General features: G+C 39.4%; 5 protein-coding genes and 1 non-coding gene across 10 annotated transcripts; 2 read left to right on the top strand and 4 right to left on the bottom strand.

Moving 5' to 3' along the window:
• Positions 1 to 212: 212 nt before the first annotated feature.
• On the bottom strand, positions 213 to 6,888 carry tra2b (transformer 2 beta homolog). Its single transcript, XM_034110189.1, has 8 exons — positions 6,749 to 6,888; positions 4,965 to 5,110; positions 4,677 to 4,833; positions 4,045 to 4,233; positions 3,840 to 3,955; positions 804 to 1,001; positions 613 to 689; positions 213 to 527 (listed from the first exon to the last, which is right to left on the bottom strand). The coding sequence occupies exons 1-8, from the start codon at positions 6,779 to 6,781 to the stop codon at positions 517 to 519; spliced, it is 927 nt and encodes a 308-aa protein (XP_033966080.1). The 5' UTR covers positions 6,782 to 6,888; the 3' UTR covers positions 213 to 516.
• Positions 6,889 to 10,456: 3,568 nt separating this feature from the next.
• Positions 10,457 to 12,063, bottom strand: hce2l1 (high choriolytic enzyme 2-like 1). The gene is made up of 8 exons (XM_034110148.1): positions 11,990 to 12,063; positions 11,778 to 11,907; positions 11,545 to 11,697; positions 11,343 to 11,460; positions 11,064 to 11,242; positions 10,883 to 10,964; positions 10,668 to 10,792; positions 10,457 to 10,562 (listed from the first exon to the last, which is right to left on the bottom strand). Exons 1-8 carry the CDS (start codon positions 12,059 to 12,061, stop codon positions 10,552 to 10,554), a joined length of 870 nt encoding a protein of 289 aa, XP_033966039.1. The 5' UTR covers positions 12,062 to 12,063; the 3' UTR covers positions 10,457 to 10,551.
• A 5,313-nt stretch (positions 12,064 to 17,376) lies between these two features.
• hce2l2 (high choriolytic enzyme 2-like 2) lies at positions 17,377 to 24,277 on the bottom strand. 2 transcript variants are annotated; one of them, XM_034110150.1, is made up of 9 exons: positions 24,191 to 24,277; positions 19,051 to 19,093; positions 18,910 to 18,969; positions 18,649 to 18,804; positions 18,403 to 18,520; positions 18,035 to 18,213; positions 17,769 to 17,850; positions 17,556 to 17,689; positions 17,377 to 17,463 (listed from the first exon to the last, which is right to left on the bottom strand). In XM_034110150.1, exons 3-9 carry the CDS (start codon positions 18,941 to 18,943, stop codon positions 17,447 to 17,449), a joined length of 720 nt encoding a protein of 239 aa, XP_033966041.1. In that variant the 5' UTR covers positions 18,944 to 18,969; positions 19,051 to 19,093; positions 24,191 to 24,277; the 3' UTR covers positions 17,377 to 17,446. The 2 variants fall into 2 exon arrangements, with proteins under 2 accessions (XP_033966041.1, XP_033966040.1); XM_034110149.2 differs by lacking the exon at positions 24,191 to 24,277 and adding an exon at positions 19,187 to 19,768.
• trnak-uuu (transfer RNA lysine (anticodon UUU)) lies at positions 19,715 to 19,787 on the bottom strand. Its single transcript has one exon. It is a non-coding gene; the product is annotated as a tRNA-Lys (tRNA).
• Positions 19,943 to 22,451, top strand: LOC139435956 (THAP domain-containing protein 6-like). Of its 2 annotated transcripts, none has more exons than XM_071207060.1 (6): positions 19,943 to 20,059; positions 20,341 to 20,533; positions 20,828 to 20,941; positions 21,366 to 21,576; positions 21,691 to 21,817; positions 21,900 to 22,450. In XM_071207060.1, exons 1-6 carry the CDS (start codon positions 19,980 to 19,982, stop codon positions 22,180 to 22,182), a joined length of 1,008 nt encoding a protein of 335 aa, XP_071063161.1. In that variant the 5' UTR covers positions 19,943 to 19,979; the 3' UTR covers positions 22,183 to 22,450. The 2 variants fall into 2 exon arrangements, 1 of the variants encoding a protein (XP_071063161.1); XR_011645163.1 differs by having other exon boundaries at positions 19,946 to 20,059; positions 20,807 to 20,941; positions 21,900 to 22,451.
• Positions 23,647 to 25,721, top strand: LOC139435941 (uncharacterized). 3 transcript variants are annotated; one of them, XR_011645144.1, is made up of 5 exons: positions 23,647 to 23,751; positions 24,221 to 24,324; positions 25,112 to 25,249; positions 25,357 to 25,469; positions 25,558 to 25,721. XR_011645144.1 is itself a non-coding variant. In XM_071207030.1 (5 exons), exons 1-5 carry the CDS (start codon positions 23,948 to 23,950, stop codon positions 25,617 to 25,619), a joined length of 468 nt encoding a protein of 155 aa, XP_071063131.1. In that variant the 5' UTR covers positions 23,873 to 23,947; the 3' UTR covers positions 25,620 to 25,721. The 3 variants fall into 3 exon arrangements, 1 of the variants encoding a protein (XP_071063131.1); XR_011645143.1 differs by lacking the exon at positions 23,647 to 23,751 and adding an exon at positions 23,772 to 23,865; XM_071207030.1 differs by lacking the exon at positions 23,647 to 23,751 and adding an exon at positions 23,873 to 23,998.
• The last annotated feature ends 268 nt before the right edge of the window (positions 25,722 to 25,989 follow it).

Below are 25,989 nucleotides of genomic sequence, written 5' to 3'. Positions count from 1 at the left end.
TAATGACAGATTAATGGTGGTTCCCCAGGAAGAAATGTAGAAGACAAGCACTTCCATTTCATTTGTTTAAGTTAAGAGAACAAAAATAGTTTGGAAATGATCCCATAGTAATGTAATGACAACTACGATACATCCTTGACTGTTTTATAACATCCTTGCAGCAGCAACAGGTTAAAGTATATACAGATGCTGTGAGGAAGGACATGAGTCAGTTTGGAAAAGAAAGCCTCTTAGTTTTAATCCGTTTAGAGATGAGCGTTCACTCAATTGTTATACAAAAAATACATTAACAAAAACATTAATATATCTTCCACGGCTGACATTGCCTAAACATTTCAAAATAAAAAACACGAGGGTACAGCTCGATTCATGACAACTGCTGACAACTAAAATACATTTACTGGTCATGTACGATAGAAACAGAAGTGTGATTATCACCTTAAGAAGATCTATTCTGAAATCAATCATCAAATATTTCCTGTCTGTGTGGGAGGTGGAGGGGCTTGACAGCAACATTTAGTAGCGTCCTGTGAAGTGAAACAGAGTCTTTAGACAAAATGTAACCCTTTATATTAGCCAATAAAAGAGTAGATTATTGTGGAAATGACTCACGGGGAGAATAAGAGCGCGATCGGGACCGAGTCTTGTAATTCCCTCTGCAGTACGGGGACGGAGATCGCCTTCTGGAACTAGACAAAATAAAGACTTTTTGTATTTCCTATTTTTCAGCTTCAGATAAAATACAACAAATTGGGAAAACATTTTATAATCTGGAGGATTTATGCTAAAGGATTAATAGTCACCTGTATGAGCGTTGGTGGTCCCTGTCGTCATAGCGATCATAGCCACCTCGGTCGGATCCACGGTCGTATCCTCGGTCGGATCCACGGTCGTATCCTCGGTCGGATCCGCGGTCATGTCCACGGTCATAGTCACGTGAATTGCGCCGAGGAGCGCTTGGACCGCTTGGACCACTTCCACTGCTGCTTCCCCCCCCTCCGCTGCACACAGGACAGTTCAACGATGAGACAATTACATTTCCTGCAATCCCCTCTAAATTTGAAAGATTATCCTAATGATATAGCAGTGAGAGCTTCGTTCAAATGTGTCAAGTCTGTGGTTAACGCTTGTGTTTTCTCCGCAGCACCATACAGCCATTTTTGTGGAAACAAAACTTTACCTTACTGAGGTCATGAGGTCACTCATTGCTTTTAAACAGGAAACAAAAACAATATAGGCCCAATCCCAAACCACGCCCTACACACTACCCCTCCGTGACGGGGTGAACTCCGTGGAGTGACACTCGCAGCTCAACGAGGCTCCCTCTTGTCAGATGGAGGGAGTAAATACAGAAGCAAGCTTTGGGACGGCCTCCCCTCTCTCCGGCAGAAACAGGAAATGCCGTAACTGTATGTAACAACGGTTTCAAATCAGCATCTCTTAGACAAAAAGTTTAAATGAATAACTCAAATAAAACTCCAAACCTCTTTCATTGTGTTACTTTTTTGTAAAGCTCTTTTAGTTTTAAACCTGATGTTTATAAGCTTCTTGGTTTTTGCAACAGTCTGTAAATATACACAACTTTATAATAAAATGCACACATTTACCTTTTTCTAGACTAAACACAGGTATGATCCTAAGTTAAAAACATATGAGGTCATCATGAGGTTGTTAACATCGCAGTTTATCAGTGGATGTTTGCTGGAACTACTTGTTAACAGCTTGTTTCCTGACGGTCAGGTAGAGACCGGTCTCAAGTCAGCACCACTGCAGAGTCGCTGTTTGAGGGCTTGATAGCCCACTCCCCCTCCACACTCGTTGGTTTGGAACAGCACTTAATATGGCGGACCCGCCGCGCGAACGGAGGGGTAGTGTGTAGGGGTATGGCAGGGGTGCCCAACCTTTTTTGAACCGAGAGCTACTTTTAAAGTTGCCAGTCTGCCGAGATCTACCAGTCCAAATAGAGAGGCGTAGCCATTACTGACAGCCTACTACCAGGTAAATACACACTTCTACTTGTATAAAACTGACCTTTGTACGATTAATACTTCATAAAATACTGCAGATCCTTTATCTTACCTCTTTCTAATCCACACACATACAAGTATGTAACTGAAGTTACACAACAGTGTTGTTGATACAGAGTTGGAGTTTATTCACACGTCACATACTACAGTGGGTAATGTTTTCAAGAAACATTGAACAGTGCTGCCACATATGACACAGGGAAAAAGAAAAGACCCTTTCTTTGCCATTATATAAAAATAGTGTTGCTACAAAAGTATAAATTAGGCTTACTAATAAGACAACTCAGATCTGAAGTTACACAGGAATCTGCTGCCAAAGTGCAATAAAAAAGACAATTAATAGAATCAAACCCTTTTTTGTTGCATTTTAGTAGAGTATAAAAATAAATGCCTTTAATAGGATGCAAGCAACACTAGTTTCTTAACCTGAATTGATAGACTATAATCAATTTAAGTTTGCATTCTTATACCATTTTGTACAATAATTATAATGACTAAGTTCAAACAAACTAAAACTCACAGCTGATTAATAACGGTATCCAACTTGAGTTTTTATTATATCAAAAACCTGTTGAAATGCTTCTGTTATTTTTGTTGTTTACTGTCCCCAAAAGCGCGTCGGCAGCGATGGTCGGCAGCCTCCAGGAATGCTTCTTTCACAACTTCGCCATCTTTGAAAGACTTCATGTGTTTCGCAAGAACGTGACTGACACGATAACATGCAGCCTTGCTCTTGTTGTTGGGGCTGGTGAAAATGGACTGCTGTGCATTTAGGTGTCCTTTCAGGCCCCTCCCCTTTTGGAGCGTAGGGCAGAATTAGGAGGGAATTCCGTCTCGTAGCGTGTGTGCACTGTTTTGAAATGCCGCTCCTAAATTACCCTTCTTCGATAAAGCCACGCTCACATTGCAGATGAGACAGATGGACTTTGAATTGGAATAGATACAAATAATCATCCTCCCACTCGGAGTGAAAATGATATATTTTGGGCTCTTTTGCTTCTGGCATAATTGCGGTCTTGTGTGTGTGCGGACTGTCACTCCTGTTGACACGGACAACGTCAGCGAAATACTGCCCACTGCCCACCAGCCACGCCCCGACACATGGGGTCACGCCGGCCAATCACAAAGCTTTGATGCGTTCAAGTGCATTATTCTGGCACAGGAAGATTATGTTATAGGTCATTAACGATAACAGAATATTGTTGTTCTATTTTTAGACACATCTCGCGATCGACTGGGAATCTCCCCGCGATAGACCGGTCGATCGCGATCGACTGGTTGGGCACCCCTGGGGTAGGGTGTTGGGCCATAATGTGGTGGTTGCAAGGGCTCTATTCTATGTTTAATATTTAACTTTGATTTATAAAGACCATTTAATTTATGACCCACTACTTTCCAGCTGAATTGGACACTTTGATTAAAGATCATAAAAGTCACCTGGGCTGAATTGGTTCCCTACTGATATCACAAAAGTATCCACCTTTTTCACGTTGTAATAATAATGCTGGTGACTAAAAGAAGGTCGTTTAGCACTCCAATGCAGAGAGCCTTTTGTTGGGGGACACTGGATGACTTGATGCCCATGTTCTCAGTAAATTGAAAAACATTTTCAAACGTAGACATACACTTAGGGTTCAAAATAAAGGTTTATAAATGAACATATAACACTAAAATAAAACAATAATATTAGCTCCGAATGAAAAAAAAACAGCCTCTCAATGTTTTACATAAGAAATGATAAGCATACATAATTAACTCCAATAGAATACATACAAATCGAAGACTTGAGACAAACTTAGTATGTTTCCTTACTATGTGGGCCGGCCCATGTAGATTCCAGGGGTCGGGGTGTGCGGTCTCTTTGTGATGGAGAAGTCCACCCTGATCCTACGACCATCCAGCTCCATGCCATTGGCTCGTTCCTTTGCCTGACGGTGAACAAACATTGCATTACTGTTTTGGACCCAGAAAGTATTTCAGGGTTTAGGAGGGTCTTTTCAAACTCCTGCTCTTTTACCTCTTTCGCGTCAACAGAGTTCTCAAAGTAGACGAAAGCAAAGCCCCTGGAACGCCTCGACTGCTGGTCGCACACAATAGAGACATCCGCCAGGGGGCCGTACTTAGAGAAGACGTCCCTCAGATCCCTCTCTGTGGTGTACAAACTCAGGCCAAAAACTCCCACGCAGCCGTTTGGATCTGGATTAGCCTGCAATTTTAGAGATATTACAGTTGTGAAGAGTCTTTCATACTAAAAACCAAAGCTTTTCTGTTTTTCACAATTTAATTTCTTTATTCCGAGTATATTCAGACAGCTTGCAGAAAGAACAAAAGCAAAACTGATCGACTTCTGAATAGGGCTGCAACCGACAATCATTTTCTTTGTCTTTTTTCTTCTTAAATGTTAGTTAAATTAGTTGTTTGGTAAATGAAATATTAACCAAAATGCGATGTGTGGAATAGTGTTTCCCAAAGCCCAAGATCACATTTAAGAAGCTGGAGATAGAGATGACAGACTTTCATTTTCTTACAAATTCACTCGTAGGGGATTCATTTAGTAGTCGACAACATAATGATTTATATTAGCAAGTCTTCTTTTACAATAGGAGAAAAAGTCATATAACCTACTCACAAGGGCCTTTGAGTACTTACGCGGTTGCCGATGTGCCGACGTCGGTCAGACATCGGGGAGCGGCTGTGGCTCCTGCGCCGGCGCTCTCCGCTGTACGAGCGGCTGTGAGACCGGCGGCGATGGGACCTCGAGCGGGAGCGAGAGCGGCTATAGTGTCTCCTCGAGCCGCGGTGCGACCTGTAGACAGAAACACCATTTTATTGCTTGAATATTTATGTACAACCAACTTCTCTAAATTGTCTCCCAAAAGATAAACAAGAGGGAGTTTTGTAAAATAATAAATAAATAATGATAACACAGACACTCACCCAGATTTCGACCTGGATCGAGAGAGAGATTTAGAGCGGGAGTGGCGGGAGCCATCTTTTGAGTGGGCAGGCGACAGAGCTGGGGAACGGCTTGCTGAATTCCTGGAGCCTCGTGGACTCACACTCCGGGATGAGAAGCGAGAATCCTGAACAAACCACACACAATACCTTCATTAGGATGAATGAGATGACAAAGTGACGTTTGCCTAATTAGTTGTATGTAAAAAGTACAAAAAATAACATAATTTAGGATTGTGGAATAGGAATGCAGGTATATATATATATTATCGATGAATAATGTGATGTCAATAGGCTTACTTTTATAAATACAATTAAAATGTCAATGTTATGGAGAAACAAATGTTTCAGTTGTGTAATAATTGTAGCCATTTTAACTGTTCAAAGACAACAACATGCACGCATTTGACAAACAGACCAGAGATTTACTTAGCACTTTGGCCTTATCCAGATTACTTCTTTAACTTCATTTCTGTAACTTCATTACTTCACATTATTCTTCTTTCTTCGATTGTTTTACTTCTTCTGACTTCCCCCATCTCACACACTGCCCAAACTTCTTCCCCTTCACATGTTTAGCATGCATTGAACAATTCAGCTTCACACATCTGAGCTGCAAATTATTGAAAATAAAGAGCACTTCTTCCGCATTTTCTTCGTCCAATCTTAACCTTAATGAAAAAGAAAAGGATGAAGAATGACTTCAACTAAAACTGCAGGATCATTCAACTTTGAACATGTTATTAAAATGTCATCACATGCTTCCAAATGTTTTAGACCACACAATACAAATATTTATGAATGTAAAGTCCTACAAATATTTCACATTCAGTGGTTCTCCGTTCACTGTTATGTCTTATTGGCCACTTGTAGTTAGAAGTATACAAACAATTGGGTTGTGTCGACCTTTTTGTTGGACGTGAGAAACAAAATAACAGTCTCTTATACATGTGTACGATAGCAAGAAAAAAGGTAGAGAATAAAATGAGTTATACAGTAATTACTTATCATTTTTTACCTTTACATATATTTTGCAACAACAAAATATGTTCCATAGAATAAAAACCATTATTCAAAGTGGCCTCTAACGCATCACACTGTTTATAAAACCACTGAATATCAAAGATTCGTATTAAAGTTTAAACTGTGTATTCATTAAGGGTTTAAAAAATGTTATCTTGGTTTAAGGTAAACCACACAAACTCCAAATGCTTCTGCCACTCATTTGTATAACATCACTAGCACTGACAAGACAGACATGAAATCATAGGAGCCACATTCAGCAGAGTAAAACCAACAACTGAAACAGAATATAGTAGGTGTGAATGTGAGTGAGTGCTAATGAAGGAGAAGACATTAAGTCTAACCCATGTTAAACACGGATGCCTTCATTTCATCATCGGTTTGTGTTTAAATATCACTGTTGGCTAAAGTTCGCATGAACACTGCAGCCTGTGGCCTAGCTAACAATGTTCAGCTAACGGTAGCCAGCTAGCTATCTAAGTTAACAGATATTAGCAGACTATTATTTAATGCAACGTTACTTTGGACGTGGCTTATTGTTTTATAGTTGAGTAATGTATTATCGCGAATAAAACAAGAACATTAAAAAGTCTATCTTTGATCAAATAGCTCATAATCCAGCCTAACATTTCGACTTGAGTTGAGCTTGCTAGCTAACATTTGCCAACAGTCAACGTTACCTCTTTACAACCTAGTTCTTTATATATTAACGCTAGCCTTCTTCAAACGTTACTCATACATACCCGCTCGCCGTAACCTTTGCCACTGTCGCTCATTTTAGTACCGCAATATCACAGCTGTTTATGCCGCTATGCTAACCAGCTAGCTACAAACCACCGTAATTTGTTTGTGGAGTGTGCTGCTGCAGGAGCGACTATAAGCCCCTCCCCCTGCGCGGCATTATTCCATGCGTTGGGCACATGACCACTATACATTCTTACATATTATATTAATTAATTATGAATAATGTAACCTTTTACGAGTAAATTCTATATCCTCCTGCGACCCGAGGAAAAAAAGTGTCCTTTTTTTTGTGATTTCCTACTTATTTAGGATTAAAAAAAACATCTTGCACTGTAAGGCAAGGCAAGTTTATTTATATAGCACTTTTCAACACAAGGCAATTCAAAATGGCATTTAAAATCAGTCATTAAAAAGAAAAGCTAATAAAATAAACATTAAAAGAAAAAATACATGGATAAAAGTTACAGTGCAGTCTAAGATATGAATAGTTTAATTAAACATTAAAAGAAAAAGTACATGGATAAAAGTTACAGTTCAATTAAAAGCAGCGACAAAAAGAAAAGTCTTCAGCCTGGATTTAAAAGTAGTCAGAGTTGCAGCGGACCTGCAGGTTTCTGGGAGTTTGTTCCAGATATTTGGAGCATAATAACTGAACGCTGCTTTACCATGTTTAGTTCTGACTCTGGGGACAGAAAGCTGACCAGTCCCTGAAGACCTGAGAGATCTGGATGGTTCATAATTTAGCAGGAGGTCAGAAATGTATTTTGGGCCTAAACCATTCAGTGATTTATAAACCAGCAGCAGTATTTTGAAATCTATTCTTTGACACACAGGAAGCCAGTGTAAAGACTTCAGAACAGGAGTGATGTGATCCACTTTCTTAGTGTTAGTGAGGACTCGGGCGTTCTGAATCAGCTGCAGCTTCCTAATAGATTTTTTAGTGAGACCTGTGAAGACACCATTGCAGTAGTCGAGTCTGAAGATAAAAGCATGGACACGTTTTTCCAAATCCTGCTGTGACATTAGTCTTTTAATCCTAGATATATTCTTTAGGTGATAGTATAGGCTGATTTAGTAACTGTTTTAATGTGACTGTTGAAACTCAGGTCAGAGTCCATGACTACACCTAGATTTCTGGCTTTATCTTTTGTTTTGAAAATTGCAGACTGAAGCTCAGCGTTAACTTTTATACGTTCTGACTTGGCTCCAAAAACCATTACCTCAGTTTTATCTTTGTTTAATTGGAGAAAGTTCTGACACATCCAGTCATTGATTTGTTCAATGCACTTACTCAGTGTTTGAATTGGAGCATAGTCTCCTGGTGAAATTGTTACGTACATTTGTGTGTCATCTGCATAGCTATGGTAACTTATTTTGTTGTTTTTCATTATCTGAGCCAGTGGTAGCATGTAGATGTTAAAGAGAAGAGGTCCCAAGATGGAGCCTTGAGGTACCCCACATGTCATATTTGTCAACTCAGATTTGTATTTACCTATAGAAACAAAGTTGTTTCTGTCCTTTAGGTAGGATTCAAACCAATTTAGAACTGTTTCCGAAAGTCCCACCCAGTTTTAGTAGTCGGTCTAGTAATATGCTGTGGTCAACAGTGTCAAACGCAGCACTGAGATCTAATAATACTAACACTGAAGTTCTGCCACTGTCTGTGTTTAAGTGGATGTCATTAAAGACCTTTACAAGAGCAGTCTCAGTGCTGTGGTTTGGACGAAAGCCTGACTGGAACACATCAAAACAGTTATTTAAATGCAAGAAATTACTCAACTGTTGAAAAACAACTTTTTCAATGATTTTACCTAGAAATGGCAGGTTTGATATGGGCCTGTAATTGTTCATTACTGAAGCATCTAGATTATTCTTTTTTAAGAGCGGTTTAATGACTGCAGTTTTCAGGGCCTGTGGAAAAATACCTGAGTGAAGAGATTTGTTTACTATATGAAGTAGATCTGAAGCCATGCAAGGCAAAACATCTTTGAAAAATCCTGTTGGAATAATATCAAGGCAGCAGGAGGAGGATTTCAGAAGTTGTATAATGTCCTCTAGGTTTTTATCATTAATCTGATTGAATTGTGTCATGATGTTTGAATTGATGTAGAGGACGTCGGGACCATATTAGTTTGAAAAGACAGCCAAAATTAACAGATAGACTATGTAACGTATTATGGTTATAGAGTGATATTAATACAATAATACATTCACCTTTATTTAAAACATGAATAAGTAATTGATCTGAACATTGCTGTTTATTTGGTCAATACAAAACTAGTTTGTTTTTTGGTGAATCTTTCCAGATCTTCAAAGTCTTTCAATATGTAGTGGGAAAAGTAGGCTACCTCATTGACTCCAGTCGGCACAGGTAGTAGGGTCATCTTGACTATAGTTGTATGGATGTGGTCTCCATTTGACCATGCTCATAGAAACAAAGCTTGCATTCCTGAGGCAATTCAAATTTTTCATGGCTCCACTTAAAATAAAAACAACAATAAGACATACGTGATACTCTTGGCCCACAGAGGGCCATGTCTTTCCAGCTCGTCCTTATCTGTCTCTCTGTCTGTATCTGTGCGCTCATGGAGCCTCCTGCATCGTTCCCCCCCTTCTTCTTGACCCTCTTCTATTCCAGGTGTGAAATCCTCATCTCTCTCATCATCTGAGAGCTCAAAATCTTAATCTCCCTTAACTATCTGGTACAGAAAATGTCTGCTTCAGTTCCGTCTCCTGCAACAATATTGAGTCATTAAGTCCATGAAGATGGTCCTGACGTCCTCTAGAATCGACATTTATAAAAGGGCTGTTATTTGAAAACTTGAATTATTTAATTGCTTTCAGAACTAATTATATAGTTCCTCACATGTTAATAAACAAGATGATGTTAATAAACATATATGATTTTCATGGTAAATATTACCATTATTGGACAATATTTGACTTCTCCTCCTGCTTCTATAACATTTTGTTTTTGGTATGCCAGCCATTTTGGATGAAAAGAAAGAGGAACTTCCCAGCATGCAATTTTAACCAATGACATATCACTGGAAAGACCAGGATGTCCTCTGTACAGTACATCAGGGATTGATAGAGTAGCTCAAAAGAGTAAAAGGAGATGCATGTTAACAAAATGTCCACTACAGTGAACATTTTCAATGGGCTGGGTCCCAGGAGGATATGTTCAATCAAACTCTGTCTTTCTAATAACATGACTAAACTAGGCTATTGAACAATGGCTAGGCGAAAGTGTTGAGAGTGAAATGTAAGTTAAATAAAGGTTTAACCTTGAGGGTTTTACAATCAAGCAACTGCAAAGAAAGTGTGAATAATGAAAACATTAAGTGATTGTAATTGTGTGCAGTGATCAGCAATGTTCACTGAAAATCTGAACAGAAAATGGAGAAAAATACTTCTTAAAGATAGAGATGTGACAAATGAAGTGAACAACAGTCTAATACTCAATACATTTTACATTTTCTTTATTTAAATTGAGCAGGATTTGTGAATGAAGCAGAAATGGAACAATTGATTTGAAGATGTGATGCAGTGATCTACTTGGCAGCAGTGGGTAAACGTACTACAGTGAGATGTCAATTTTATTAGTGAAAAGCAGCTTTATATTTACTTTATTTATATCTCAAACCAGTAGATTGTACTCAGAACTGACTCGACACAATCTAAAAGCAGGAAGCTATCTAAAAGTAAATACTAAATTAGCATATTGTTTCCCATCAAATGTAGGCTACTTATGACCGGAGGTTACATTTTCGACAGAACTTGACACACACTCTGGATCCAGTTAGTTGACTCCTGTAGTGGGGAGTAGAGAGACAATGCAATCAATCAAAAGATAATTCAACATCTTTAAAGGAGAGAAAGATATATATTTTCAGGCGAATGTTCAAATCAACCTACCACAGTTGTATAGGACATTTATTTTATGAAGATCTAGATTACTGGGTCCGTCTCGCTGGCCAATGGGAACATAAGGATCAGGTCTGGGGATGATTGTTGGTCCGCCATCTTCAGAGAAGGCATATCTGGATAAAAGATACATGAAGCATATGGTATGGTGACGCCCCAGCTAAACATGGAAAACCAATAATGATGTTGCCTGAAAGATCACTCACCTTCCATAATGCATGACAGAGTTGTAGTCATATGGACTGTTGAGATTGTTTGTTGCCTGTTTCCTGAAGTTATGAGCTTGGTCTGTCAAAACATGAAAGATACAAGGACACAAAACTCATAAGAAAAGGACTCAAAAGGTAAAGAAAGTGCTCTATGGATGCAATGACATAATGCGCCAACCTGCCATGATGTTTTTCCATACAATTGAGACATAGTGGTCTCGATCTGAGCGAGATTGCTCATGTACAAAACCAAGAGCATGCATGAACTCGTGGGCTGCGACTCCTGACCACATGCACCCAGGAGTCTGCAGTGACAGGGTCTGGCTTCCTCCAGTCTGCCCCAGGAACGACCAGCAGCTTTGGGTACAAAACGGGAAATGACCATCTCGATGGAAAATCACCATATTATAATGAAATACACAGCACATTTCAAACCACATGTAGCAATCATGCTCACCCATATCTAGGCTGAATATCAAGGAAGCTGGCTTCCTGAGTACGTGGAACAAATTTAATACACGTTCCAGCAGTAATGTCTTGCATCCCAGTTTCTATGGTGATTCTGTCCATGTCCTCTGCCGAAAAAACAAAAAATAATTTGACAAAGATTTGAATTGTCAATGCCTTTACAATGTGTTTTTACATCGGGGGATTCATACCATATGTTGGAGAGAGCATGAAGGGAACATAAACAAATCCATCAACTGCTTTAGGCCACAGACAGGCATTGCCAGGGCAGGTTATGGCACTCCGAAAATACGAGCTGGCAATATCTCCATCTCTGAAGGACATTCCTCGGGGAAATCGCAACCCTAGTAATACAAAATAATGAATAAGTCCAGGGTATACAAACAAATGTTAGGTTGAATTTTAGAACTCAATTATGCCTTACTGCGATTGACTTCCAGGATTTGATCCATTGCGTTCATGTCATCATGATCATGGTCTGTAAATTCGTTTGAAATCCCACCTGAGTATGTCCTTCTCAACCTCACTTTTGCCTCATGTAGTCCAGTAGAATTCTGTAATGAAAAGTTGCATTATGTTTTCGAAGATCTATTAAAGTGGACCTACAGCCGTAAAATATTTTCTCTTGGTACTAACCTTAACAGGTAGAGTGTACGCCTGGCACAGTAGGCCGAACAAGACACCCAGAAGGATCATGGTAGAATGCATTGTTGTGTTTGAGACTGGTGCACCAGGTTCAGTCTGCTGTTTTCTGATGCCAGAGCCTCTCCCCCCTGAGTATATATACCCACTTCTCCTCCAGAGCTCTGCACTGATTGGGCAGTTATTCCATGATGAAGCATGATTAAGACCCCTCATCATCCAGCGTGTGTAATTTACTCAAGTCCACTGCTGATCCGTAAGAGGTGGTCTTGATGCTGACCTTCACTGGGCCCCGTACTTAGTGCATGTAAGATTCAGCACTTTTAGAAAGTAAGACTCTTTAAAGGTGCTACAACACAGCAGGAGAATAACTGTCCACCAAGTCCAACAGACCAGCAATTTGTGTCTGACTGTAATGGCAACCAGTGATTTTGCGATAAACCATCAGTTGATAACTGGCTTGACCACAATAATTTTGTCATGAAGGTAAATATATAAAAACTAACCCTTATCCTTCACCAAAGTGTATTTATATATTTACCAAGGGGCCAATTTGAAGGGCAAAGACTGAGGAAAGTTTATGACATTTTGCGTGTGCTTTAAGAACATTAGTTCTATAATATTTCGGGTTAAGGGCGCATTGTTTCAAGAATACATTCATATGCTGTCATACCATAAATGAGTTCCTTGCAGACCCTAGTTACTCTTTGCTCAGTGAGTTTTGCTTGCCGGTATCTTCAGGCACAATAGATTTAAATGTCACCTATTATGCAAAATCCACTTTTGCATGTCTTCTATACATGAACATGTGTCCCCTCTGTGTAAAGAGATTCGCTCACTTTTGGTCCTGATCCATTTATATAAAAACCTGTCTGAAAATGAGCTGATCAGATTTTGGCCACTTTATGAAGTCAGACCGATGTTTTGGCTTGTGTAACCTTTAGCCAATAACCTACCAAGGTAACACCCCCCACCTTATCACTTGAATCTCCCCCTAGAGCACCATTAGGTCTTAGTTCTGCAGGTCTCCCTTGAAAAAGAGATCATTGATCTCAATGGGATTTTACCTGGATAATTAAAGGTTTTAAATTGAATTAGGCACTTTCACACAGGATTACTTTTCCCGTACTTTTCCCTTTTAGTTCCGATAGTTCCTGGGATTTTGCATTCACACCAAAAAGAGAACTTAGTTCATGAGAACTTTTCAGTCCCTGCTAGAGAGCAGGTACTTTTCTGGGGAGAAAAAAGTTCCAATTTCTGGCTGGGTGAATTGCAAACCACGGCCCCTAAAACTCGGAAAAGTTTTGTGAAGCCGCCATAGTATTAGTTGGCATTAGCATTATTAGCATTATCCCTGCGCACCAACGGAGAGAGAATAATTTATGGCAACACAAAAAAAATATGGGAGCGGTGGAGTGATGAGGAGGTATCGGCGTTCTGGCAATTTACTCTGAAGGCTTCTCCCCCAACTCTGGTTTGCGGCCTGCCAGTAAACCCAAATCAGAAGAAGAAGTGACGTCAGCGGCTTTATTTGCGTAATCTTCCCTCAGGGACTTATTCCGGTGTGAACGCCATCTGCTCTTAGTTCCATGGGGGAACCAAGTGCTGGGAACTAAGTACAGCAAAGTACTTGGTGTGAATGCGGCTAGTGTTCTTTTTAACCAAATATCTCGTAGAGGGGCGTGGCACCTTATTTTCATCTAAAGCAGGGATGGGCAACTTTGATGGTGGTGGGGGCCACATCATTGATGTACTGGCCACCAGGGGGCCGCAGATTCACTTGGAACACACACACACAAAAATGCCATGTGTTGTATGTAATTATTAACAAATATACTAAGTCTGACATCTTCATTGACATTTTACAATCAAAGGGAACATCCTCTAATAAGCTCACTAAACAAATATCAGTTCACAGAAATGTTATTTCATTTTTACAAGTGGCATGTTTGTATTGAACAGGTTATTAAACAGTGGAATAAAACTATTTTAAACTATTGGAAAGCACGGGAAATGTGTGTGTATTGAGATTAACCATTAAGATGACATAAACATGAAGTCATGAACACTAACCCAGACAATAGTTGTCTAACTTGAACCTAAAACACTTGTAGCCAGTCTCTGCATTCCCCTTATTCCACAATAATGGGAATGTCAACACAGACACCTGTCAGCCCGCACTCTGCTGTTCCTCAGCGCCACTCCCCCTGAAATTATGAATGAAAAGCGTAGTAATCATAGATAACACGGCAGGGTCCGTGACAGTTTGTTTTCATCTGATTTCAAATAAACAAAGTCTTGGTTTTAAGAATATTAAACTTGTTTTGCCAAATTCAGATGATAAATACAACTTTTAAGCTTGTAAAGGCATAATTACAAGAGGCAACTTAACGTCACAGCAGGAATAACAACAGCCGGTGTTTCTTGTGAGGGTTTCCCCGGGAAACAAACACAATACTGCGTCACAGATTATTTTGCGGTATTTGAAATCATGTACGCAGCTCGCGACGTAACTAGGAGTCTAGTGGACGGTATCAGAACTACAAGTAAAACAAATTAAAAATATATTAAAACTTTTTTTTTTTTTTATTAATTACGTTGTTTATAAATTAATCTGAGGGCCGCAAAAAGAGGAGGTGGGGGCCGCATGCTGCCCGCGGGCCGCCATTTGCCCATCCCTGATCTAAAGTAATAGACAGAGAATCCATGGGAGCCTGCCTGCAGACCTCCACTCTCAGGACAGTTCCGGTGCAGACTGTCACTACCCGATCCGTCACCCTGCCCGATCGGTTCTGCGCATGTGCGAGAGGGTCCGCCATGTTGGACAACTCCGGACGGCAACCCACGATGGACATCTGACACAGTGGCTTTTAGCAAAGCTCAAAAGGAAAACTCGAAAGCTCAAAAGGAAAACTCGAGTGAGATAAGTTATTGTTAAAAGGAAAACTCGCGAGAGATAAGTTATTGTTATTACAACGTGACTTCACTATTATTTAACAACTCTTTTTATTGGGTTCTTTTGTTTGGGGTTAAGTACATTGTCAGAATAAGTGAGGAATGAATTTAACTTCTGTCATATGCCATACATTTTTGCATACATTCACAGTAAATATTTATTCAGTATGATAGCTGTCTAACAGAAGTTAAATTCATTCCTCACTTATTCTGACAATGTACTTAACCCCAAATAAAAGAACCCAATAAAAAGAGTTGTTAAATAATAGTGAAGTCACGTTGTAATAACAATAACTCATCTCTCTCGGTTTTTCTTTTTGAGCTTTGCTAAAAGCCACTGTGTCAAGTGTCCATCTGGTGTTGCCGTCCGGACTTCCGGACCATCTCGCACATGCGCAGTACCGATCGGGTAGGGTGACGCATAGATATATATAAACACTAGATGACTTTGGCCGCCATCTTGCTACAGGCAGTTCTCTCATTCATAACATTATGGTTTACTATTTAAATAACCATAGCTTGCTCAATTTTCAACCAATTTTCAAACGGTTTGGTTTTTTATAAACATCAAAGATGTAGTTATGATACTGCATACTTATAATCATGGACTTTCATATGAAAATAACATTAATCAGATAAAGCAATAGCTATACACACACACACAAGGTATTTATATTTAAAATATTTGCTGGTGTATATATTTCCATTTATTTTATTATATTGTTAATATTTAAAATAAATTATAAAATTAAAATACATTTATATTTTATATATAAAAATCGGTCTCATGTTACCACTCTGTAAGCCAAGAGTTGTTAATTTAGCAATGCCTTAGCTTTAAGAACAGGGACACAACTAATGACAATAGCATATGTTGGTATATTATTTAGATATTCACACCTTTATCAGAAGAACCAAACCAACATAAAATGTGCTCACAGACAGGCCAGTTCTGTCTCATTTATCACAATTACTTTTTGAGATCTTCATATCATCCTAGTTTTGTAAACAAATCCAGAACCTTTGAAATATGTCATTGAAAAAAGACCAAGAATAATATAAACTGTACCATGTGTCCTTTTGTGTCCTTCTGTAGTTCATTTGTGGTTTGTCTTGTTTCACCCCGGCTGATATATCACAAAATCCACTGTTTAAATTGTTCCCTATATTGCCCCTATGCAATATATGCACCAACAATCAATCATCGTCCAGCCTCAGCTTTGGTATTCTTTCACAACCATGTTATGGGTTTATTAGACTGAGCAAACATAAACATATGTGGTGATCCCACGGGTTCTTGTTTGCAGACAGCGGCGATTGGAACATCCGTAGGCTGCACAAAAGTCCGGCATAGTCAGGTACTTCTGTAAACACAAAGCCAGCAAATTCCTGTATCATAATGCAAGATGTTTTTAACAAGCCAAACCACTTGGAAGAAATCATGTGTAACTTAAGTTATGTTGAAAAGAAAGAGCAGTTCTGCCTCTCCCACTGGTGTAAAGTTGCTGGGTGAACTTTGTAATACTAGGTCTCACTGACAGCCTCTTGTTATTAGCCAGCTAATAAATACAACCACATACACAAAGAAAAGCTGCAATTTCAACATGTACAAGCATCCTGTATCATAGCCATGCTAATAATGTTTATAATAAACCAAACCGTTTGTAAATCAGTCAAGATTTCAGCGAGTTAAGAGTATTTTTGTGCAGATCACTCACCTTAAAACAGCTACCATAACGCGAATCAGAGTAACTGTTGACTGTAGCAAGATGGCGGCCAGTCAGCTACGCTGGAAAATCTCCCATGAGCCATCTAGTGTTTATATATATCTATGGTGGAGGTGTCCTGAGAGTGGAGGTCTGCACCGGAACTGTCCTGAGAGTGGAGGTCTGCAGGCAGACCCCTCTCAGAGAATCAGCACTTTTGAAACAATGCACAATCTGTTTGGTATTTCGAGCCAAACACTTCAGAAATATGTTTTGTTTATATCCAAGACCTATAATATGAAAAAGAGTATAATAGGAGACCTTTAAGAATTATGTTGGGCGGTTGAATAACATTGAGTCTTTTTAGTATATTGCTTGTGTGCTGATTACATTAAATACTACTTTATTTATTGTGTAATGTGATCACATGACCCATGCTTTAATTGGTCAATTTATTTATTTTACTGCAGTTTTATGCATGCAAGCATGTCCAACGCAAGTAGGATGACATTTCATTTTCTTGACAATTAAGTCATCTGTTATTGATTAATCAAATTACATATAGTGTATATTTGGTTTTAAGGGCATTTAAATGACTTCTTCTCACTTTTGTAACCCTTTTAAAACATAAGAAACATGTCTTGTTTAAACAAATTGACTGCACACATACAGAGGAAATGCAGATAGAAAGCTTCAATCAATCTTTATTGACATTTGTTTCTATGATTTGACATTAGATTTTTATATAAACTTTCGACACATTCCTGTATCGCCTCAATTCAGTTTGGTCCTATTCATCTGTGGTACCTGCCAAGAGACACAAAAAAAGTGATTGGAAATATCTGCCCATTTAGCAATATGTTTAATTACTAGGTTTGGTAAGGATGTTTGGTACTTACCACACTTATAAAGCTTGTTGATTTTCATCTTGTCAATGCGGCTGAGAGATGATGCCTGGCCCAGCTTTATGTCCTTGCTGTTCTGGTTGTTTTTAGGAATGATGGTTGGGGAGCCATCCTGAGAATATGCAAACCTAAACATAGACATTTAACATCATAATTCATAAACAAAATTATTATATATTGAGTTATCTACATTTAATTATTACTTACATTCCAAAGTGCATGATTGAACCATAGTCATAAGGTAAATCCAGACTGTCAGTCTTGAATTTCTCAAAGTTCCTCAAACGATCTGTTGGAAATCGAAAAACAATATCTTACCATCATTTTATTTTGTTGTTTTTATGTAATAAGTGGAACATCTATGTTTTGAAAAGGTTTATAGAAATGCAGTTAATTCAATATATGCTTTGATAAATCGTTTGTGGAGATTTCATTACTCAATGACACCGCCCTTCCCGCCCCTTTGAAATTACCCCTCCAAATGTTTGGCCACATGATGGTGACATAGTTGTCCCGGTCAAGGCGGGACTGCTCGTGCACAAAGCCCAGAGCATGCATGAATTCATGGGAGATCACTCCAACCCGGAGGCAGTCAGGGCTCTGAAGAGAAACAGTCTGTCTTCCACCACGCGAACCGAGGTAGGACCAACACCTGGATTAACACACACAGCAATAAATATTAAACAACTTACAGTAAAGAAGTGAGTTTAGTGTTGTAACATACAGGAAGAAATACAAAACTAAATTGTAGTTCAAGTTTTAAAATGGGGCTCTTTTATAATTGCCAAATGTATTCAAACAATGATCGCAGGTTTAATAGTTTCCAAGCAAAGGTTCTCACCCAGTCTTTGGCTGGATTTCAACGTAGTCTCGCTGGTGAGTTCGAGGAACAAACCTCACACAGGTTCCTTTCTCTACGCCATCCATTCCTTTCTTTATCATCTTTGTCTCCATTTCAGCTGTGCATTTGTTTAAACAGAATGAACAGACAATTATTCAATCATCACATTCACAGTCTATGTATTTAAGATGAAAATTACTGTAAAGTGTGGTAATTGTTAAGACTTAAAAAACTAAAATAGCATACAGTATTTAGGTGAAAGCGAATATGCAACGTAGACATGTCCATCCACTGACTTAGACCAGAGGCAGCTACGAGCAAAGCAAACTTTAGAGCGCCTTCCAGAAGAAACAGCAATGTCTCCCTCTCTGAGAGTGGTAGAGCCGTCTATGAGACGGGAAGCTGAGACAGAAATCAATTAAAATTATATATTTTTTACACATGGCAAGATGAGGTTGTTTGTCGTGTTAACTACAAAACAATTCAAGTAAAGGGTTTTCAAATTACCTTGAAATTCATTAGCTTTTATGATTTCATCCATTGCTGTCCTATCATCGTCATCATGTTCTGAAAAATTATTTGCCGTCAGCTGGTGCATTATCACTGCTATAACATATTAACATTAGATCAAATCCAAATTGCACTTACCTTTATAGCCAATGGGGCCCCATTTTGGGCTGAACAAAAGTTTCTGCAAAAGAAAAACAGAACGTTGTTTGCAATTTTGTTGCAGTCTGTTAAATGTGTTACAACGCAGTCCCACTCCAATCCCCTGTATACTTACCTGAGCATGTATAGTCGAAAGACAGGTAGAAATCAGGCACAAGAGGATAATCTGCTCCATCTTTACCAGTCTGATAGGTCTTCACTGTTGCCATTCTACCTTCACAAACTCCTAGCTTTATAGGTGTTCCCAATCACTGTCCATAGATAATACCCATGATTATCTCAGGTAAATTACCAGGTTACTGTTATTTGTTTGTGAGCTAGTTTAATCCCAAAATTAGTTTGATTCTTTCACAAACAACAACTCCAACTTGGGGATAATGTAAGGTCTCACTGTGGGTAATAACAGCTTCACTTCAATGACTAGCTTTAAATGAAATGGTTAAATGTTTGGCAAAGGTTATTGAGCAATTTTTGTCTTTGGGTGTCTTAAAAACATACCAGGAGTGTTGATCTTCTATCTACTTCATTACGCTGCTACGCTGCTAATATCACATGATTTACTCTCACAAATTCCAAATGTTAATAGCGTACAAAAATAGAGATGTACACCTTCCTAAAATAGTGGTGGAAAAGAAAAAGCTACCGCCCGAACAGGGACTTGAACCCTGGACCCTCAGATTAAAAGTCTGATGCTCTACCGACTGAGCTATCCGGGCTCTGACACGAACACCGGAAGTGCTCTATTTAAAGCGGCGGAAGGGGTTCCAAAACCCTACACCACACCCCTACAAACCATAGACATATAAAGAGTAGACGCCGCATTGGCTGCTGGGGCGCAAGAAATACGGCCGCCATCTTGGACCGGTCATCCTACAGACATTCTACCCATAGACAGCAGAGGTTTCAAGATGCCAGAGCACTGTGCAGCATATTGCTGTGCAAATCGGCGGACGATTGCGAACAGGGGTCGGGGGATTACTTTTCACAAGTAAGATTCAACATTATAATTGGTTGTATTTTGTAAATAGAATATTATTGTACTGTATTGATGTCCGCCAGCGAAATCGTAGCCAGCAAACATTATCTCCATGGCCAACTGAACTGAGACTTTATAAATCGCTGCTGTAACAAGTGAATGTCCCCGCTGTGGGATGAATAAAGTAAAATCTAATCTAATCTATCTAGGAAGAAGAAGGAAGAAAATAAGCTTGACCTCCTTCTTAAAATGTTTTTGTGTTGACTCTCAAATCTCCCGTTTTTATTTTGAAGGTTTCCCAAAGACAAAGATATGAGAAAGAAGTGGGAAGTTGCTTTGAGGAGGGAAGGGTTCACTGCAAGCGAGTCATCCGTGATTTGCAGTGAGCATTGTAAGCAGGACGAGTTTGACAGGACAGGACAGATTGTCCGACTCAGAGATGGTGTTATTCCCTCCATCTTCAGCTTCCCGGTTCACCTCCAAAGAGTAGGTGTATCATAAGGTTATTAGCATTCATAAATGTAAATATTCTATTATCAATAACAGGGCAGGGTGGTGTGTGTGTGTGTGTGTGTGTGTGTGTGTGTGTGTGTGTGTGTGTGTGTGTGTGTGTGTGTGTGTGTGTGTGTGTGTGTGTGTGTGTGTGTGTGTGTGTGTGTGTGTGTGTGTGTGTGTGTGTGTGTGTGTGTGTGTGTGTGTGTGTGTGTGTGTGTGTGTGTGTGTGTGTGTGTGTGTGTGTGTGTGTGTGTGTGTGTGTAGTATTCTGCTTTTTCATTTTAGCCAGAAAAGGGCAGGACTACGTCTACTTCCAGAAAAGCTGAAGAGAGCCTGTCTGTGGCCCCTCAGGACGACCCAGAAGCTTCAACCTCACACTCACAACCTCAGCCTAATGATGTGAGTATTTCTATTTTCAACATCATTCATAATGGTCCTAGACAAAGTAAAATCTCTCTTGTTTGCTGCCACTCATATTAAACACACTCACAAATAAACACATACACACACAATTGAAGACATGTTGAACATGCATTCCTGACACACACACACACACACACACACACACACACACACACACACACACACACACACACACACACACACACACACACACACACACACACACACACACACACACACACACACACACACACACACACACACACACACACACACACACACACACACACACACACACGATGCTGGCAGTGGCTTTGACAGGTGATGACTATAAGAAATAATGTGGGCCATACTCTAGTTGTGTCAAAGTGATGTGTGTGAAGTGAAACATCACTCAAACCATGTTCATCCCTCTTTCTAGGATCATAGCGATGTCTCGCCTGCTTCTCCTACTGCTCTTAAGGCCAGACTCAATGAAGCTTTAGCAAGAGTGGAGAGTCTCGAGCGAGAGAGGAAGAATGCCATGGCTAGAGAAAAGAGGGCAGAGACCACAGTGAGGACTCTTTTGGGGGATTTGAGGGAAAAGAACCTCATTAATGAAGAACTCAAAGAGAGGCTTGATTTCTACTCGGGTAAGATGAAATTAGCACTTTGAAATTCATGTACATCTTACTCTTACACTCTTTATTAAACTCCTTTGTTATTATATGAAGGGGACTTATTAATTTTTTCTCATACAATTTCAGATCTTCAAATAGACTTGAAGGCAAAGCAGGGCCATGAGTACTCAAAGGACCACAGAGAGCTTGCCCTCACACTCCATCTACATGGCCCAAAGGCATACAAATACCTCAGAGAGACTACAACAAAAAGGTAGTCTTAATGTTGTTCAATTTCATTTTTGGAAATTACGGTTGCAAGTACGTTAAATAGCTACTTCTCAATTTTTTTACAGGTGGCTGTGTTCGGTGGATGGCAAGCCTGGCCTGAACAAGATGATGCTGGATATGCTGGAGAGAAGATGCCAGGACGACCAGGCTAAATATGGATGTGTTTCACTCATGTTGGATGACATGGCCATCAGAAAACATGTGCAATATAATCCACATAACCAGTCAATGTCTGGTTTTGTCGACATGGGTGATGAAACAATGAGACCGATACTGCTACTGAGGCTCTTGTGTTCATGGTGGTTGGCCTACACGGACATTGGAAGGCTCCCATTGCATATTACCTGACGAAGTCTTTGTCACCTGAAACACAAAGGGTCCTAATCTAAATCTAAAATCTAATCTAATCTATCTAGGAAGAAGAAGGAAGAAAATAAGCTTGACCTCCTTCTTAAAATGTTTTTGTGTTGACTCTCAAATCTCCCGTTTTTATTTTGATGGTTTCCCAAAGACAAAGATATGAGAAAGAGGTTCTCAGTCATGCTTTGGAGGAGCCGCATGCACGGGGCATTCGGGTGTCATGAGCAACTTTGTGTAAATATGGTTTGGGCGGGGTGGTGTCATGTTCTTGTGTTTAACTTGAACATTTACATTTTTTATATAGATGTAAAAGTACATTTTCATTTTTTATGACAGATATTCATTTTTACTGATATATAACTTCTGTCTATGTATAATGTATTATTGTTTCTTCATTTTTCAACTTATTAAAATAGCTGAGTATAGGCCTACACAATATGCTTCTCTATCATATATAGACCATTAGTGTTTTTTTATGTGTGTGTGTGTGTATATATTATATATCGTGTGTCTTTTGCAAAATACCTATCATACATAACATAGGCTATCAAATACCAGAATATTCTATTGCTGTTAAGCCTACTATGAATATTAAAATACGCCGAATCATGTGTCCGGTATCATGCCTACATATATGACGTTTGCAGAAACCCCCCCCCCCCGTGAAAATCAGTTTTGTATTCAGCGAGTTATGATTGATAAAATGCGCTGACACTTCATTGCGCCTGCCAGACAGATTACACTGAGTGGAGCGGGTGACCGGTCCAACTCGTATTTTCTTTACGGAGCATATACTCGTGTCTTATAGAGTGTTGTATGTGTACAGGGACTGTAAACTGACCACCAAAGATTTTTGAGTTTTATTTTTGTTATTTTTTGTCCAGGAGAGGCTGATTTCAAACAACTTTTAAGGCATTCCCTGTTTCTACTGGAGAGAGGGTAGTTCGTCCCAAAGCTTGCTGCGCTTTCACCCTCCACCCGAAAGAAGTGACAGCCGCGTTCACACTGCGGTACTTTTCCCACAAAGGTTCATGCGAACTTAGTTCATGCGAACTCTTTAGTTCGCATGAACTAAGTACAGATCGCGTTCACACCAGAAAAAGTCCCTGGGGGTGGATTAGGCAAATGAAGCCGCTGACGTCACTTCTTCTTCTTCTGCTTTGGGTTTACTGGCAGGCCGCAACCCACTTCACGGCGTATACTGCCGCCCAAAGTCCCCGGCCGGAAGTCGGAGTTGGGGACTGGCTTCAGTAGAAGCTGCTGGGACTCCCAGCAGCTTCTACTGAAGCCTTCCGAGTAAATCGCCAGAACGCCGACACCTCCTCATCTCCACCGCTCCCATGTTTTATTTTGTGTTGCCATAAGTTAGTCTCTCTGCGTTTCTGCGCTGGGCTAATGCTAATAATGCTAATGCGAGGATAATAAAATGGCGGCTTCACCAAACTTTTTGGGAGTTTTACGGGGCGTGGTTTGCAATTCGCCCAGCCAATCAGGAATATAGCTCTTTTCTCTCGAAAGTCCCTGCTTTCTAGCAGGGACTTTCGAGGGGGTAAAAAGGTTCGCATGAACTACTTTTAGTACCGGCTCTTTTTGGTGTGAACGCGATCACTAAGTTCGCATGAACCTTTGTGGGAAAAGTACCGCAGTGTGAACGCGGCTGTTTAACTTCAGGTGTGACTACAGACGGTGTTCACTTCGTCACGTAGTGGGAGTGTTTTGGAATTGGGCTTTTACTTCTGCTCTTACACATACCATGACCGCTTTTTCTAAACCTTCCCTTATGTCGCAAAATGGAAATTCAAGGGTAAATTGAAGCTAACGTTAGCTAGCTTAATTAGTTAAAGTTAGCTTGATTAGCAAGGTCTGATGTCGTAGGCTACATCGAAATACGTTATACTAAAGTTGCACATCTCAAAGAATAATGGCATTATATAAAGAAACTGCTTTGACAACTTGCCTAAATGATAGTATTGACGTTGGATAAATAGTATGTTACCGTTGTAAGTGACTTCTCGTTGAATTGCAGGAGCGGCAGACCAGAGAGCTACAGCATGCCATCCAAGAAAACAAACGCAAACTGGTGGATGTCCAGCAGAAAAGACTGCGTGCCGAGGAAGACATAATTCACTGGTAGGCCTGACGTTACTTTTGACCAAGTATTTTACGTTAGTTTGTTGAAGTTTAAATTAGTCTCCCAGGATTAAACCGTTTGTCCACCTGAGGCCTCCCTGTGACGTTGTAGGATACGTCACTCAGTGTTTTTTCTCTCACTATTTTGATATGCCCATTTTGTTTTTACCAAGTTAGCAACAACTTCACACAAGAAAACATTTCATCATCATGGTTATATTTTATTTAAAAATCAAATGCATTATAATTGAAACGGCAAGTGGTTTTCAGGAAAGTTAAGTCAAGGGCAAGCCCTTAACTTACTTTATAAAGATGATTTGTGTTAATTGAGTGTAATATCTTTATTTTCCATCTCTGGTAATTATGCACTCATAGTATGCAATATGCTTACCAAATGTAAAGACACAGCAACCTGTCAATTACACTTTTTTCACAGGAACATTTTGACTCATTGCAGAAAAGGCAGAAGGGAAACAAACTGCTTAAATTAATAATAGCTTGGTTTGAGTAATTGTCCAAAAAGTATGGTTTTTATCATAGCTATTCTATTACTGCTTTGACAGTGTCACAATGTCTGCCACGAACAAGGTGTATTCAATGTGTTTTTTAAGGAAAGGGACACTAATTTATTTGTACACAATCAACCTGAATTGCTCTTAAATATCCATACCTGCTACACAACAGCTTGTAGTTTTATTAAAGGATGAATCAACACTACATTACATACTACTATACATTATTGATTGTGTGTTTATATTTGCTTAATGAGTCTTGTTCTGATTTGCAGCAAGAGAGAAATGAAGAAGAGAGCGGTTTTGATGGTTGAAAAACATGAAGTTGTTGATGCATTGGTGACATTTGGTCATCTGCTGCAAGACGAAAAGCACCTTTCTGAACAACTGAATGGTCAAGCCTCTGCAGACAGGTAATGTGTTGTTCTATGAGCATAGGCAGAGCAACTTTGGATAAACCTAAATTGATGACCTATAACAGAATGATTTGACTATATTTATTATCTTTCAAAAATCAAAGGAATGATTTGCAGGAAAGGAGCGAGCGCATCACAAACAAGGCAAAAAGCCTCGCTGCTGAAATCCTGGAGGTGAAAGAGCGTCTGGCAGAGGCAAAAGCTCGTAATATGGCTGGTAAGGAGAGAATGGAGAGTGTCTACAATCTGGTTAACTTGTATTTAATAACAGTAGTTTATAATATTCTATCTTTCCTTTACCACAGCACAAGCTTTGATTCAAACTCCAACCACCAGATCAAAGAGAAACCAAAGGAAATCCAAGTGAATCAAAATTATAATGTTTACAGATTACAGGCCTATTTTTTTTATTGCATTTGATATTTAGAATTGTTGTATATATTTGTTGTTGCACCTAATAAAGTCTCTGTTCTAATATTGTCTCACAAACGCTCCTATTTAATAAATGTGTACCTTTTCCTCCCACCGTCAAAATACTTCATTCAGCAGTAGAATATGTCAAAAATAAAGAAGATGTATTAGTTTAAAAAGCCAGTGTTGGCTGGTGTATCAGAAACCTCCCAATAAATACAGACACAAATATACAAGTGAGTACAATACACAATGTAATCTATACATGGCCACACATATATATATATATATATATAATTAATTATATCTTCTTAGTTGATTTATAT

Source organism: Pseudochaenichthys georgianus, chromosome 21 (assembly GCF_902827115.2).
Source record: "Pseudochaenichthys georgianus chromosome 21, fPseGeo1.2, whole genome shotgun sequence".
Lineage (NCBI taxonomy): Eukaryota > Metazoa > Chordata > Actinopteri > Perciformes > Channichthyidae > Pseudochaenichthys > Pseudochaenichthys georgianus.
The sequence above is the reverse complement of the archived record's forward strand: the minus strand, read 5'-3'. Positions and strand labels throughout refer to the sequence as shown.